This window comes from Fulmarus glacialis, unplaced genomic scaffold (assembly GCF_000690835.1).
Source record: "Fulmarus glacialis isolate BGI_N327 unplaced genomic scaffold, ASM69083v1 scaffold14225, whole genome shotgun sequence".
NCBI classification, from domain to species: domain Eukaryota; kingdom Metazoa; phylum Chordata; class Aves; order Procellariiformes; family Procellariidae; genus Fulmarus; species Fulmarus glacialis.
Window position 1 is genome coordinate 55,032 of NW_009213766.1, and position 15,895 is coordinate 70,926.

The 15,895-nt window shown below is 35.4% G+C and overlaps 1 protein-coding gene across 1 annotated transcript in view; it reads right to left on the bottom strand.

Moving 5' to 3' along the window:
- The window catches only part of LOC104077169 (sodium- and chloride-dependent GABA transporter 3), a gene marked incomplete at its 3' end in the record, with an annotated part of 90,434 nt that overhangs the window by 54,415 nt on the left and 20,124 nt on the right, over window positions 1-15,895 (bottom strand). Inside the window, exon 5 of the mRNA XM_009578301.1 lies at window positions 7,311-7,443. Within this exon, the coding sequence (XP_009576596.1) occupies window positions 7,311-7,443 (133 nt within the window). The remainder of the gene's footprint in view (window positions 1-7,310; window positions 7,444-15,895) is intronic.

Genomic DNA, 15,895 nt, shown 5'->3' on the forward strand with positions numbered 1-15,895 from the left:
GCTATTGATCACAGCTATAAAACGCACTTAACAGCCTTTACAAGACTCTTGTCTAAGTTTTACATGTAAAGCTTAAATAAAACACTCAAACCAGGAAAAATCTGGAAGTCCACATGGAATCTAACCATGTTTGACAAACATAACATTTAGAGTGAGACAGGCTCTCATCAGAACCATTAAGCAGAAAAGAACTATAGAGAACATTACAGGTTAAGACACTATGCATATACACAAGAACAAATTCAATAGCGTAAGAGTAAAATAACAAATTATGCCATCTTACACATTTAACCCAACATCCTGCTTACTTGTGGTAGGTAAAACAGTACTGCTGCTCCTTTAAGAAAAGAAAGTTCTCTGCTTTGCTAAGGTCTTTATAACTTCTCCAATGATGTCCTGGCAGAAAGTGAACTACTTGAATGAATAATGAAAGCGACAAGTAAAAAAATCAGAGTGCCTCACACTTTTATGTTTATATACGATAACTACATCACCAAGAAAGCTTGCAAGGTCATTTCTAATAGTTTACAATGATGAACTGCAAATTACCTTCTTAACCAAACAGTATCTTTTTTAGAGATGCAATGGATAATATGAGGCTATCCAATGTTAAATTAGGAGAAAAATCATAAATGTTTCATGAGGAGATACTGTGTAATCATTAATCTATTATTTTAGCTTTTGACGTGCAGGACTATTTAATCAAGCACCTTAGACAACTCATGTTTATGTAGAGAGAGTAGCTATATCAGTGCTTTTTCTTATGTAGCACTTAAACAGATGTAAGCACAGCAATACCTTTCAGCTATGCTTTCTGGGCTATGGTTAAGAGAGTACCTACAGAAAAGGGGTAGCATGTGATAAACAGAACCATATTAACGTTTTCTAGCATGTTTTCAAGTCAAAGCTTGATGAGACAGTGTGCAAGACATTTTCAAAGTTGATTATGATCTGAAAAACCAAGCAAATTCGTTTTAGAGCAACATCCACAGCTTTTTACAGGAGAGAGAGCCTCTTAGCTTTGAGTCTACTCCTCTAGATTGTTTTGTAGACACTTGATACCTGTGACAGAGTTGATGCTTTCTGCATGTTCTTGTGTCAAGTCAGGACAAGACTCCTGACCTTAACTTTCAGCACCACCCTCTATTTTTATTAGCCTCTCCTTCTGTTGTAGTTTTGAAGTATATCAAGTGGAGAGACAGCATAAAGTTAACACACTCTAAGATCAGGATGATTTTGAACCTCAGGGAACACAGAGTAGGAAAGGATCAAAAGATTCAGAAGTCAGAATCAGATCGAATAATACTCAGTGATTACGGAAGCCTATCTCTGCAATACATAAATCAGTTCCAGAAAAATTTGAAGAACGGACTCTCATGAGATTTGTCCCTCTTCCAGATGATCCTGAAACAATGTGAGAAGGATTTCTTATCACATATTGGCCAGCGGCTAATGGAGAAGTACAAAACGGTGTGGAAGAACTATTTGGGTTTGGCTCTGGCAAAAGAATAGAAGTATAGTCTTTATGATACTGATGGAGAACTCATTCAAAAAGACCCCAAAAATATACAAGTCTTGGTCTTAGTGGTCATACAAGCAGTGTGATATTCTAATACTAAATAACACGAAAATCTTGAAGGTACACAACAATATTCTTTTAACACTCCATATCAGAAAATGCTTTGTCATAAAATGACAAAACCTGACCTACAGTTTTACAACAGACATTAATTTTTTTTTGGTTGCTTACTAAATGTTTCCCAGATCAAAAGCAATTTTCCTCCAGCTATCCAGATTTTTTTCAAATTAGTGTTACCCAGACAAATTATATCAGAAATAATTACACTTCTTGGTGTTACCCAAATTTCTTTATGGAAAGGTTTCAGAGAACAAATTGGAATGCAATGTAAATCTGAACACAGTTTACTATTTTGTAAGGAACATAAGCTTTTTCTTTGTTGTTGTCTGCTTTTTGTAACCAAACCATTATTTAATAATGTATTCTATTGCCATAGAATACATGGCAAAGCAAATAAAATCATTTGGGGTACAAATTCATATGCCAATATTATATGTTACAAATATTCTGTAAGTCGGAAGCTGTCTTTTTGGCAATGTTTGTCTATAATATCCTTTGGCAGACCTGTTGAAGTCTTCAGCAGATTTTGCATTATTTGTTCATTAGGTCCAAGTCTTTGCAATAAGACTGAAAGGGTCTTAGCTTGATTTTCCAAGAAATGTAAAAGATATTGCATGCGGACAAGGGTAGTTTATGGCATTTATTACACATCAAACGCTCCCTGCCCAAACCAACCTTTGGATCCAAATCTATTAGTCATCGTTATATTAGTTTCCCTTTTACAAGGAGTTTTGCTCTTCTCTTTGTGGCTTGCTTTCAAACATAAGGTATCACACTTAAAAATGCAAAGCTGGGGGTGTGGTAAAATGTTCTAATATCCATACTTGAAAATGATAGCAAGACTGCAGGTTGCTTTTTAACACTTTTGGTTCAATCCTTCCTCATCTACAGAAGTAGTGCTATTTTATACAGCACAGAGAACAGAAAAACACCATGCAATGATATTATAAAGACACGAGCAAGTTTGATCAGTTGTCCTACGGCTGTGTGACGTACTGAATGCCACTCCCATTCATGAATAGGCCAGTGATACAGACTGGAAAAGAAAGACTCAAGAAAAAAAAAAAACCTGCTATTAACTTAGCTTATTAATATAGAAGTATTTTCAAGTCATTTTGTGTGCATGAATAAGTGCAAGCACTCAAATCCATGCTACATAGTAACACAGATGATACAAAAATGTGTTTTAATCAGGAATGGATGACAGAAATATAACAAGCTAAGCAAAAAAATGTATAATTCAGTAACAAAATTAAATATTGGAATGAACCGACAGGTAGGAAAAAAGTAATTAATAAATGACTCATATCATGAGGACAATTAAGCATTGGAATAGGTTGCCCCAAGATACGCAAAATCTCTGTCCTTGGAGGTTTTTAAGATGCAGCCAGTCAAAGCATCAAGGAAACTGTTCTGAGTTCAGTGTTGATCCTTTTTTGACCAAGAGGCTGGACAAGAGACTTCCCAAGACCCCTTCCAACCTGTAAAATTTTGTGATTCTATAAATCCACGTACCTGACAGGGTTCCAAACTAACAATATCAGCACCAGACAGGGATGCGTTGATGCATTCAAAAAGTAAGCCAGATGCTCGAACAGAAAAGGAATGGACTGATGAATAAGACAAGAGACTACCTTAATGCCTTTGTATAACTCTAAGTCTACCAGCCTCCTCACTTCAAAACGAATTGTGCAGAAGTTGCTACAAGCGAGGAGTTACTATGAGTTATGATCATCATCTGCAAAAACTCCCATACTCTCATTAAAAAAAAAAAAGAAAAAGAAAACAAGAAAAATATTAGTATTACTTCCTTCAGCAAGCAATTTAGGAAAAATAGATTAGGAACTTCTGGTGTCCCTTTCTCAAAGTTTAAAGCACAAATTTAGTCAAATTAATAAATGGATAGTCAAGATCCAAAAAAGAACTGGTTCCCTGCTACCTGAAGATTTCATGAATGTTATATGAAGATCAAAAATTAGCAAGATTCAGCAACTATGTAGGTATATACATTATAGAAATACTCAGAATTGTCATAATTAGTAAAAATATTTTGGAAAAATAAGATACTAAACCAAGCCCTAATGATCAGAGTCTAGAATGATACTTTAAACGTTTAGAAAATTAACTTTCTTCAATCTTCTATATAGTTCTTACCTCATCTTTGGAAGCATTTGATGCTAGCTACTGAAAATACTTCTGCATAAGATGGATATAAGGTATTATCAAGCTGAGCAAGCTACAATATACACATAGCATTACATTGCCAAATTTTTCTCCTTTTAAATTTCTCATTCAAAGACCCTGCATTTAGTACATACACAACATTTTAAATGTGAAAGCTAGCATACAAGTAACTTCAGATCTAAGATTGAATAATTAACGGCAGGAACCTCAGAAAAGGCACAAATATGTTTCTCCTGAAAGCCGCCAGAACCACCTGAAACTATTTTGATATTACACATCTGTTGGAATGGAAAACTAAAATGTTTTGTGAAAAAGTGATCACTTTAAAGAACAATAATGGGAAAGTTTGGAACATATCATTAACAGTGTCACAAGCCCTTCATTTGGAGTTCAACTTTATGTTAGATTTAATATATTTAATATTCATAATCCGAGTAGATTCTGTGGTAGTGCTAGCTGGAGAATGATGATTTTAATTTATGATAGCTTTTAAGGCTTGGATTTTTTTTTCACCATGCATTAGGATGCAGAGGAAAAAGAGGAAAAAAGTAAACCAACCTCCTGAATATTTCACAGAACGCAGCTGTATGAAGATCATAAGTCCTTCTCTCCCCTTCTCCATTTTGCCTTTCTGTTTCCCCTGTCCTCTTTCTCTCTAGCTATTCTGTCCCACAGACACCTTCCTTTGAAAATGTTTCCAAAGGTGATAAAATTTTTAAAAGTTTTTTGCTCTGAATAAATGTGTTATTTCGTTGAAATTATTCAAGCCAATTAAAGTATATAGCAAATTTAACAGGCTAGCCTAAAAACACTTTTAATATTATGATAAAAGACTAGAAGTCAATTTTAAATGTGTCCTGGAAATGAGCACGTAATAAATTCAATCTAGTGTGAAGGACTATGATTGGATAAGCTTAAATACGAACTTTGGAAATGCCAATATATCAGAAAAGGAAACTGCAGCCCAGAAGACTGCTCCGCCATCTATATTTCAGAGCATTTCATTCCTTTGTAGCATCCACAACACCTGACTGCTATGTCTTTGTTTAGCTGGTCTGGGAAGGCAGTGAGATGGCACAGATTTCCAGTGACTTTGGCTATAAGTGGCAAGTGTAAGAATATTAAAATTCTTAAATACATCTAAAAAGTGAACTTATGTCCAGGGAAAAAAGGTATCACTGGAAACCAATTGCAATGTCACACATGCATCTAGTAAAAAGCTTTCCTTGCTAATTACAGGAACAAAACTGAAAAAAGAAATTATCAATATTGGCTACGAAAACTCCTCACTGCACGTTTCTTGAGAAGCAATGGAACCTCTGCATAAGCAGACTGCTGAATACCACAGTGTCTCCTGAGAAACACAGGAACGTACCAGTCTGCTTCCTCGTGATTTTGGAAACAGAACTGCTGCTCGTGGTAAACCGATCTAAATAGTGTAAACATATGATGCGTCTACTTCTTACAGGACCTTGATCTAATTTTTTTACACGAGACCTATGAAGCTGAATATTGGGTATTAATTCCATTTTTTTTGCACTTCTGTTGCAAGACCCCTAGTTATTTCTGCTTAGTTGAAAAGCTTATCTTCCCATTTCAAATGGGCAAGACATGATTCTTTCTCAGGCTGTTTCACCTAACCTCACCAGAGAGGTGGCTATCAAAATCACACTGACATAAAATCAAATACAATTTATTCCACCTCCCAGTAAGCTGAGGTTTTAGCTTAGCTATCAGGTGTGGGGGAAGGAAAATAAAGGTCAGACAGGTCAGTTTCACCTGAATTACTTCCAAACTGCAAGATCTATTTCTGGGGAAATGGCAGAAGCTGAAGGAATGTTGTGTGATATGTATATGAAGAACAATAAAAATCTGAATGTAAACCACAGAAATGTAAAAGATATCCTTTCCAAAATCACTAGAGCCTCTTCCTGTCAGCAAATGATTTCTACCAATGCTATTTTTCTTAATTAGAGTGCAGTTTTGCATAACCTTGCATGCATGCATGCATGTGCATTCACAGTACATGTTTTTTCCTCCACCCTTGGGTCAGATTATACTACGGTAGAATAGATCTCCTTCTTCAGACATTCTTTCTGATAGAAAAAAGAAAATTAGTTTTGCTCAGTTTCGTTTCTTCACTGCCAGCTGCAGCTCCTCAGACAACTCTAAACCACTTTTGTACCTCCCTGGAGTGCATGCTTCAAAGACATATGGACATTTATCTTGTCATTCCCTTATATCACCTTTGCTTCTCCATATTTTTCTCTTTAGGATTTTTCCCCTCTTTTCTCTAAACTATTCATGCTTATATGTATCCCTAGACAGTCTTTCTCCGCATTTTTCCTGCAGTGACTTGATAAAAGTAGGGCTGCATAAATCTGTGTGTGCAAATACTTAGATGAAAAATGCAGTACCAGATTGACTGACACAGTTGGCAAATACAGACAGAATTCAGCATAGTTTCAGCCAAAATTTTGATAGGAAGAAGGATATGCGTGGTTGAGAAAGCTGAAAAATTTCACTCTGACGTTTTGTAAATTAAAGAAATCACTCTACATTTCAAACATTTCATTTATAAATGTAAGCTACTAAAACAGAAACAAACAAAAAAAATCCAACCACACTTCCAAATGAAGTAACAAACAATCGAAAATTAAGTGCACAAAATGTTTCAATCCACCAATTTTATTCATTCTATTCTTTGGTTCCAACATGAGAAACAAGTGCGTTTTTTAGAAACTCCTCCTCCAGAACTACGGCTCTTTTCCTCTCTCTGTTTAGTTGATTAATCATATATTCTACTCAGAACTACGTCTGCTACAACTCCAGGGGCAACCTCTCCATCATCCCATGACTCGCTTAGGCTGTGAAGTAGTGTCTCTCAGTTGGGTGTCCAGTATGGAATGGCATTCACTCAAAAAGTTACAAGAGTACTAGATACTTTTCTTTTTTTCCCTAATATATCCATCTTTATCTCTGAGTTTTTTCATTATTTCTGCTTTTGGTGTTCCATTTGCATTTGTTGTAGGTTGCTTATATTTCTAAATTCTCTCTGCTTATGTGTGTAATTTACTTGTGTCACTAAGAGTTTCAACTCCTGTCAGTTTGGGACAAAATTCAAATTTTGGATACCTCATGCACAGAAATCAACACAACCCAGTATTGATTTTAGGGTTCAAGGATTGGCCAGTAGTGTAGTCTGCTAAATTAACCAAACCAAACCAAACCAAAAACAACCAGCCTCATCTAACAGAATCAGGGAAAAAGCAAATCATGAAAACGAAGAGGAACAAAACAATGCAAAATATGACTGATTCTTAATTACCTTGTATTACAATTTATATACCCCCAAGTATAGTTACTTGCAGCAATACAAGATGCATGTGAAATTCTACCGTTCTGATTTAAATAAATATAAATGACAACACAGGTTTGGAGCACAAGAGAGTCATACTACAGCTGATGCACCGAATTTTAACCTCACCTTTCCAGTAGACTTTGTTCCTTTCCAAATGCAAAAATAGCAGATAGTCCAAGCAGCAAGGAGGCACAGTGCAAGTTCCCAGCGAAGATTCCCAATATGTTCAATTCCATCAGATATAGCTAGCACCCTTCGTCTTCCAAGAACAGAAAAAACAGAAAAAAAGAAAAAAAAAAAAAATTAAAGCAGAACAGCACTACATATAAAACACTGAGCTAAAACCAAATCAGCTTCAACCAAGGAGGCTCCTAGTTACTGACTACTAAAACCACACCAGGCTAAGATAGAAGAGACAGAAGCAAAAATAGAATATTCTCAGTGGATTTTACATCTGATTAAAAATGAACAAATGTTTAATTTTTCCAAGTCAGTGACAAAATAAAAAAGATTTAAAAATAGCTTTTGTATAAAGTAAAAGTCAAGGAAAAAAAAAAATTTCTTTTAATTAATAACTGACTTATATAAGCCCAAAATAAAACACTTCAATAATAAATGTTTTTTTCAATTTTACTGGTTTTTTTCAGAAAAAAAATGTCTAACTTTTATTTTTACCTGGTAACATTTATTTTCATAAATTTCCTTTTGTAACTGAAACTATACTTTTAAAACATTTATTTTCAAAACTGTCAAACATCACGACATTTTCTAGATGGATTTTATTTAAGAAACGCTAACATTAAAATGTTAATATTTTAAAAACAAACAAACTTTTTTGTGAAAAGTGTTCAGCAAAAATATGTATTGCATCTACCATTTGAAAATAGTGTATTTTAAATACTAGCCACTCAGTTCTAAAAACGTAAGTCCTCATATATTTTAGGAACACCCCTCACAGCTCACAGTCCGGGACTGAAGTATTTACTAACTTAGCAAACAAGATAAAAAGAGAGAGTGAAGAGTTTTGGGTTTTTTTAAAACAAGAATTTGGGAACAGAAAAATCAAGTGAATTGCTAATATTCATACAGGAAACCTGCAGAACCAGGCTTCAATGCTAGTTTCCAGAAATCTGGGCTAGCATTTTAACCACAAAAACGATTTTTTATAAAGGAATGATGCTCTTATCTGGGAGATGCACTGTCCTTTTATGCCCTTTTATTTTTCCTTTCAATAAACACTCACATTAAACAAAATGCAAATTGTCTACCAGCCCATAAATAAAATGTGGGTACTCCCATTTTGTATGGATGAAGAGGTTAAAAGCAATAGCAAAAATTTATTCCTATAACATTAAATCATTTAATAAATTCTTTTGAGATTTTTCAATTGCCTGGAAGAAACCCTATAGATAATTAGAAGATTCTTTTTTTAGGAATCTCAATTTTCCAGAACGGTAAGAGTACGATTTAACTGGTATATGAGGTCAGGAGTTGATATGGATTTAAATTCCATACGTTCAGAGATTTGGAAACATCTCATCATTTTTAAACAACTTAAAGCAAGCAATTAGTCATTTATTAATTATAAACACAGAATAATTAATTTCAGTCATTCATGCCTTTCATCGGCTTTATCAAATCTCTATAGGGACTGGTCACAGCTCATTCCATGTGTGTTTCCATAAATATATTTGCACACCTGTATGCAATCATATACACATTCACATAAGGATTTCCAACATTCAACCTTACATAAATTATCCTGAGCAAAGTTTTCTCTGACATCTGTATTACATGTTATCTATACAATCTCAGGGACCCTAGACTTATGCTACCCTCCCTCCCAGAGATATTGTGAATGAAAACAAATGAACTGAATTTCACAGGTACTCTGATATAATTAAAAGCCTTATAATAATAATCACTGTATTATATATATAATTAATGTGCATATAGTTATACAGATAATGCAATTAATTACAATAAAATATATTTAGGTTAAGAGTTGGGTATTAAGTTAAAAAAAGTCCAACCTACAATTACCATGTGAAATAATTCTTCCTTTTACATTTGATTCAGTCATTGGCCAAGGTGATCAATTCAGGGAGTATAAAGTATGATCACATAATTCAAGGCCATGCCTAACATAAATAAATGTTGGGGCTACCTGGGGAGGAATCTGATCCGGTTCTTTCTGCTTTCACCAGCAGTAGGTTGAGGATGAATGAAAGTTCCTTCACCTGCCTCTAATGATGCAGTAGGAGAATGGAGACATAAACAGCTAGTAATATGGTGGGAAAATGAAGAGATCTAACTATCACCAAGTCTTTCAGATGGCCATACAGATGCTGCAGAACCTATTCAGTCTTTCGCACATTTCAAGAGCTGCAGCTGCTCTTCCTGCTTCAGCCCCAGGGTGCAGCCATTTACAACGTATGTGCTAAAAGTTTACTGCTTAGCTAAGGCAGGACAAAATTTAACAGGTTAAAGAAAAATCACAAAAACAACCCCAAAACCCTAAAGCCTGGGGTTTGCCTTCTTATTTTCCAAATAATAAAAATAAAAAATAAAAAAGAGGTGGGAGGGAGGTTACACAGACTTTCCGCAATAGAAAGTGTTATGTGCTTAAATGTAAAATTACTGCCACCTCATTCACATTTCCTCCTCATCGAGTCACTAGCTTTATTCTGCAAAGCTTCTGCCATCATCTAGTTAGGGAGAGAAGTGATCTAGCATAGAACACCCTCAGCTAGCTAAGACCTGCAAAGACCCTAACAAACTGTCATCAAAATGCGTTCAAAAATGAAGAGAGGTAACTTTTAATGAAGGATGTATTTTAATCAAGAAGGGGAAGCACATATTTTATATGTACAGTCTAGAATTGAAAATAACATCATTGAGCCATAATTATACAGAAATAGATACTTAAAATTCAAATTATTCTAAGCAATTTGACAGATGATATCATGTGGAATTTGACTTAGGATGATGTCCACCCTCTTAACAAATTCTCGTTCAAAAAGCAAAAGAAATCCTTGAATTCTTAGCTCACCTTGAATATTAGGGTGTTACTTGCAAGAGAATCAAGATAAAAAGTGGTATAATATGATTAAACAGGGTTTAGGTAATAAAAGGCCAATGAGTGTGTATTGACAACAGGCTACGGATAACCATATTGAAAGACATGTTAAGAGTGAATAGCCCACCACAGAAACCTGATGACAAAGCAAAGAACACGTACTTGCAAAGAAATGTATTTTGATTGCAGGCACCAAAAGTTTTCTTTTTAACCAAAAACATCTTATAAATGGACTAAAAAGCCTCAAACTATAAATTACTGTCATGGAAAAGAACTAGGCAATAAATATTTTAACGTTCCTCATTTGGGCACCAGTGTTTCCATGCAGAGCCTACCAGACCAACAATCTTAACCCACCAGTAAGATTTCTGCTCTGCCAGAATTAGGGAGGAACAGCTTTTACAAATTCAGCTGCTAATATCAAGAAAACGTTGTACAGTAAACACACTGACCTTTTGCAAACCTACAAAAAGAAAGCAGCATATTATCAGCCTGTTGGCACATAGCATAATGTATCGTCAGCACATCTACACAGTTTATACCAGCAATATGGAAATCACATAGCTTTGTTGTGAGACTATACATATCCAACCTTTCTGCAATGACACACTGCACAATGACCTATAATTTTCAGTTTATAGCTGCAATTGATTTTTTTTGTTTGTTTTTGAGAAGCAAGGATTAACATACTGACTTAAAGATACAGGTTGGAAAGAGATTGGTCCAAATTCAGTTTGAACTTCACAATCAGATTAAGTGAGAGAAACTCATAAGACAAGCAGGGGCAGCCTAAAGAATTTTAATTGTTGTTTTGCTTAGAAAGGTTCTAATTTTTATTTTCAAGTGGCATACTACATTTTAAAATTAATAGTGTTGGGTTTTTTAAGATGAAAAAGAAAACTAAACCAGAAGAACATACAATCAAAAAAAATGAAACAAAATGTTTGTGTTTGGGCTACAATAATTGTGAAATGGAAACTTCTTTCATTTAGCTTTATTTCCACTGAAAAATAATAATGAACAAATTTCCTTATGTTTCAATCAAACCAATTTTTTTTTCTGGCTCTTTGGATTGTATTTATGTACACGTGCACCTAAACATAAGTAGCATTTCTCTTCTAAAATGGGGAGGTGTGAACACATGTAAGATGGCTGCAGTAACGCAAGTCAATGCTATGGAGGAATTTGTAAGTTTATTCAGCTACTGGATGCCGTAGAGTCATGCTAACACAGCACTCTGCCTGGGCTAAGTATTACAAGTAGTTAGTTGCTTGTAATACATATACCATGGATATAGCTGTGCTGCTTTGGTACATGAGCTAGCCAGCTCAGACAGCCTGGAACCTCTGCGCTAGACTGTCCTATCACGTAGGTATGAACTTCACGACAAAACCTGCTACAGGACAAACCCCCAGCAGCAACAGGAATGGCTCCTGGAGGACTGGTAAATTTAAGAGAGGCTGGCAACTTCCTCACTTGAAGATTTGTACACATCTATATGGATGATGAACTGCATCACACCAGTCACTAATTCCCATGAATGCCACCTGCCCAGTCTCACGGTACCTCTCAATACTCATGTCCTGCCAACAGTTACGCATAGGGCTACAATCACTCCTCAACTTCCAGACCCATGAATGTGTCAACTGAGATATCAATCTTTATTCAGCTGTCTTGTAGCGTGGTTGCAGAACTGCGTGCTGTGGGAAAAAGACATGGAAAACTTTCAATAATAATTCCACAGTGCTGCCACCACATTGAAAAATAGCGAGCATGATGCAAGTATATGACTGATACATTGGCATACTCGGGGCTCAAACAGAGATTGCAGAATTACTTTAGACTCGCACCATAATCCGCATCCAGCTGTCAAAGTAATCCATTTCAGCAGCCAGTCACTTGAATTACTACGCTGTTCTTCCCTAACTGCATAACAACTTCTTAATAAATAAATGTTATTACTCTCTCTCTCATGGTTAGAATGTTTCACACACCAAAAGACAACTTTGTCTTAAGAATACAATTCTCAGTGAAGATTCGAGATGAAGATTTTTAAAAGCAACCAGTTTCTGGAAGCTGTCTACAGAAAGTCAATGCTCAGTCTTTTCCGAATGCTCTGTGAGAAGTCTCAACTAGCAGAGACCTACCTTACCCATCCAAAAATCCTGGCCTGATTCTTTTATAAAGAGTGTCATAGAAAGTAAATGGCAAATTAATGGCCTCAACACAATTATCCTTGCTGCTCCCATTTAAAAAAGACACATGGTGCCAATCAACTTGAACTGTTAGCACCATAATGAGTATTTAAATATACTGAAGTGCTGTAAACTGTTTTGTATTTTCTTTGTTCAAGCAGAACAAAGGTTTAGTGTTTCCCTTAGAAAGTAAGCAGCAACAAGCCATAACATATGATTAAACTATAACATACAATGTATGCAAATAATAGATCCAAGGAAGAGAAGGTCTTGCTCAGAGGCTAGCAGTGATTTCCTCAGCAGTTACAATGCAGCTCTCTCTAATACCTTAGCTCTCTTGCTGAAATCACTGAAATCATCTGAAACAGCAGCAGCAGATGCAGGTTTTGAAAGGAGGCGGCATTCAGAACATGAAATTCTTCTCAAAAAGCCTCAGTTCACTCTGACTGTAGATACCCTCATACCTGCTTTTATTATTTTATTATTCAACTTAAATAAAACAAAAAGGGGGAGTGTTTTAAAAACACATGATTCTCCCCTGCATCCAAGAAGTGAGGCTGATGTATTCAGGGGTCAGAAGATGACTGAATTGATCACAGCTTCTTGCTCCTCAGCAGTTCAGCTTCTATCTAAAAGCTGGCATGACCTTGCATAAATCGCACAGACAACAAAAAAAAGAGATAGTGTAGCTTTCACTATGGCTTCCTCTTCTTCTCTTACCACTGCAAGTCCACTACACTACCTTGTTCTCCTCACCTCTTAATGCAGGGAAACAGAGAAAGAACGAGCAGTAAAATCAGCATTGAAAGTGATACTCTCTGTTTTAAAATAACAAGCATTTGGAAAAAAGAAGTTCTATAGCGAGATGCCCAGAAACAGCCAAATCTGTGAAGGTTGTTTGCACCAATGTTTCATCGCTTGTGATTGCACATATTGTAGAGCAGAAGGGAATAATTTATGCACATTGCAATGGGAAGAGGTTACGAACGCCTCGTGGTCATTGTAAGTGAAATTATTCTGAACAGAGGGCCTGAGTCTCACCCTGTGGTATAAACTACATGGTCTTGTAAAATAAGACAATGGGATTCTGAGACAAACTACAAACTCATAGTGGTTTTATATTCCAACTATCAGGTGATATTAAAAGTAAAAATGAAAAATAGTGATTTTCGGAGCACAAGGTGCCCTAGTTAGATAACTACGTAAGCCTGACAGTCTCAGGGAAGCCACTGGAGATAACTGACAAAGCTAATTTATATAACTGAATTATCAAGAATCAGAAACCTAAGTTAAGGGATGAGTTCAATACATTTCTTTATGATAAAACTTTCAATTGTCAAATCTGAATATCCCAGGAGGGATTAGAATGCCAGTGGCCATATGACTTAGCAAAGGTGCCACGACATGCCAGACATACTATAAAAAAGCAGACATGTCCAGTAATTGCCTCCTAGATTTTGCTTCTTGAATTCTATATGCTTTCCCAAAGGAATCACACATGTCTGTCCTTAGCAGCACTATTAAAAAAATACAGATAGAATCTGGAGAGTTCATTTTCACTTCAGCTGGTTTGGTTCATACTTGCATGGGGGGAGAGGGGGGGGGAATCTTTTTCCTTTATATATATAAAGACTTATTAAAGCTGAGGATCTTTAAGTAAAATCCCCCAAAATTAAATGAGGAGAAATATCTTAACAGACATTTCATTGGAATGTCTTGAAACTTTATCACTAGAATTCACTACTGCCACCGGCCTGAGGCCTGAATGTACTTACCTTCAAAAAAATATTGCAAACTCACCTACCTTGCAGGACATTTAGGGGAAAAGATACTAGGTTCAGGAAGGTTATCTAATGTTCTCTTAATAAATGCAAGTTTCCATAAAACATCATGCATTTAAAGAAATTTAAAAATCAACAACAATCCTGATAGAAAAAAGCCCAAGAACCTAGAGGACCACTGTAGCTGCCAGTACAACAAACTGGAGGTAGCTGTCGGTAACCATTTGAATTACTACAGAATGTAAGATCACTTGTTAGTATAAGCCATTTTAAGCAGAGTAACTTTGAGTATACTGAGTTTGTTGCCAACAGCTTAAGACTGTATGAAACTTTGCTGTAAAAAAGATTGGTCTTGCACAGAGACCTGAAGATACAAATCATTAACTATTTTTGGATCTCATTGAAAATAGAAATTGATGAGAGTTTGAAAAGATTTATCATAGGTATTGAGTTTGGGTTTTTGTTGTTGTAACTGTTTTGGGGTTTTTTGTTTTGTTGTTTAAAAATGCGCAGCAGTTTAGTTTCTTGAACCGACCAACAGCCTGGGAAAGAAGCCAGGGGACTAGTGGCATTTGAGCATCTTGAACAGAATATTGAGGGAAATAAGCTCCACTGGTATTAGGGTTAATTTGGAATGCAAAGGTTAACTCAAACCAAAGTAAGGTTTTTTAATTCAGTAGTAGCAAACTATTAATTCTACAGAGGATATTTTGCTTGTAAATAGAAAACTGAATTTAAACCAGAGTGGATTTGTAATGTGTCTCACACCCAAAGACACACTATGTTTGAAGGTTTCACTACTTCTAGTCACACATACATAGCTTGACTAAATGTTACTGAAGAAAGATTTTTACTTTTCTTGCTATACGTAACACAGAAGAAAAGTGATGCAAGTTACAATAATCTAATGAATAAAAGATAAATTTAAATGGAATAATAGGATATATATCTGAAGGGTGGCATTCTTTATGTTTCCCATTAGCTGTCAGAAATACTGATGTTTGGTCACAAGGGTATTTACAACTAGACTGAACCAAATCATGACATTATTACTACAGTGTAGATTTATTCTGGTCACAGCTTATAGTACCAAATATTGTAAGCCTATTTTAAGCTTACAGTTTAACTTGAATCAAAATATAAGTGTGGATAAAAATAAATAAACATGGAAAGATTCGGGAATAGATAACAGAGTCATGGAAAATTTTCAGCATACTTTAAGTACACATGAAATAATATACTTAGCAAGAAACTAGACAGCATACAATGACCTTTTGCGACCTACATTCCAGGAACATACTGTTGCTAATGGTTACCTCTGTTCTTTCAATTAACATCATTGCACATATATGCCCTAGCAAAATTTAGAAAGATAAAATCCCATGAGAAAATTGTTTCAAAAACTATTATATACTTACTGAAAGTGTTTTTATTTTGTTTGAGAATGTACTAAAACACCTTTCAATTTAGTAGTTCAGTACATCTGACAGGACAGAATTGGTTGGAATTGCTGTAGAGGGGCATATTATGAGATAACTGCTAGTTCTGACGACTCATAGTTGAAAAGTAACATTTCCATCCAAATTTGAAAACTAACATTCTGAAAGCTTATGACATTACATTATCATCTGGGAGAACACTGCATTTTGCTGGGAA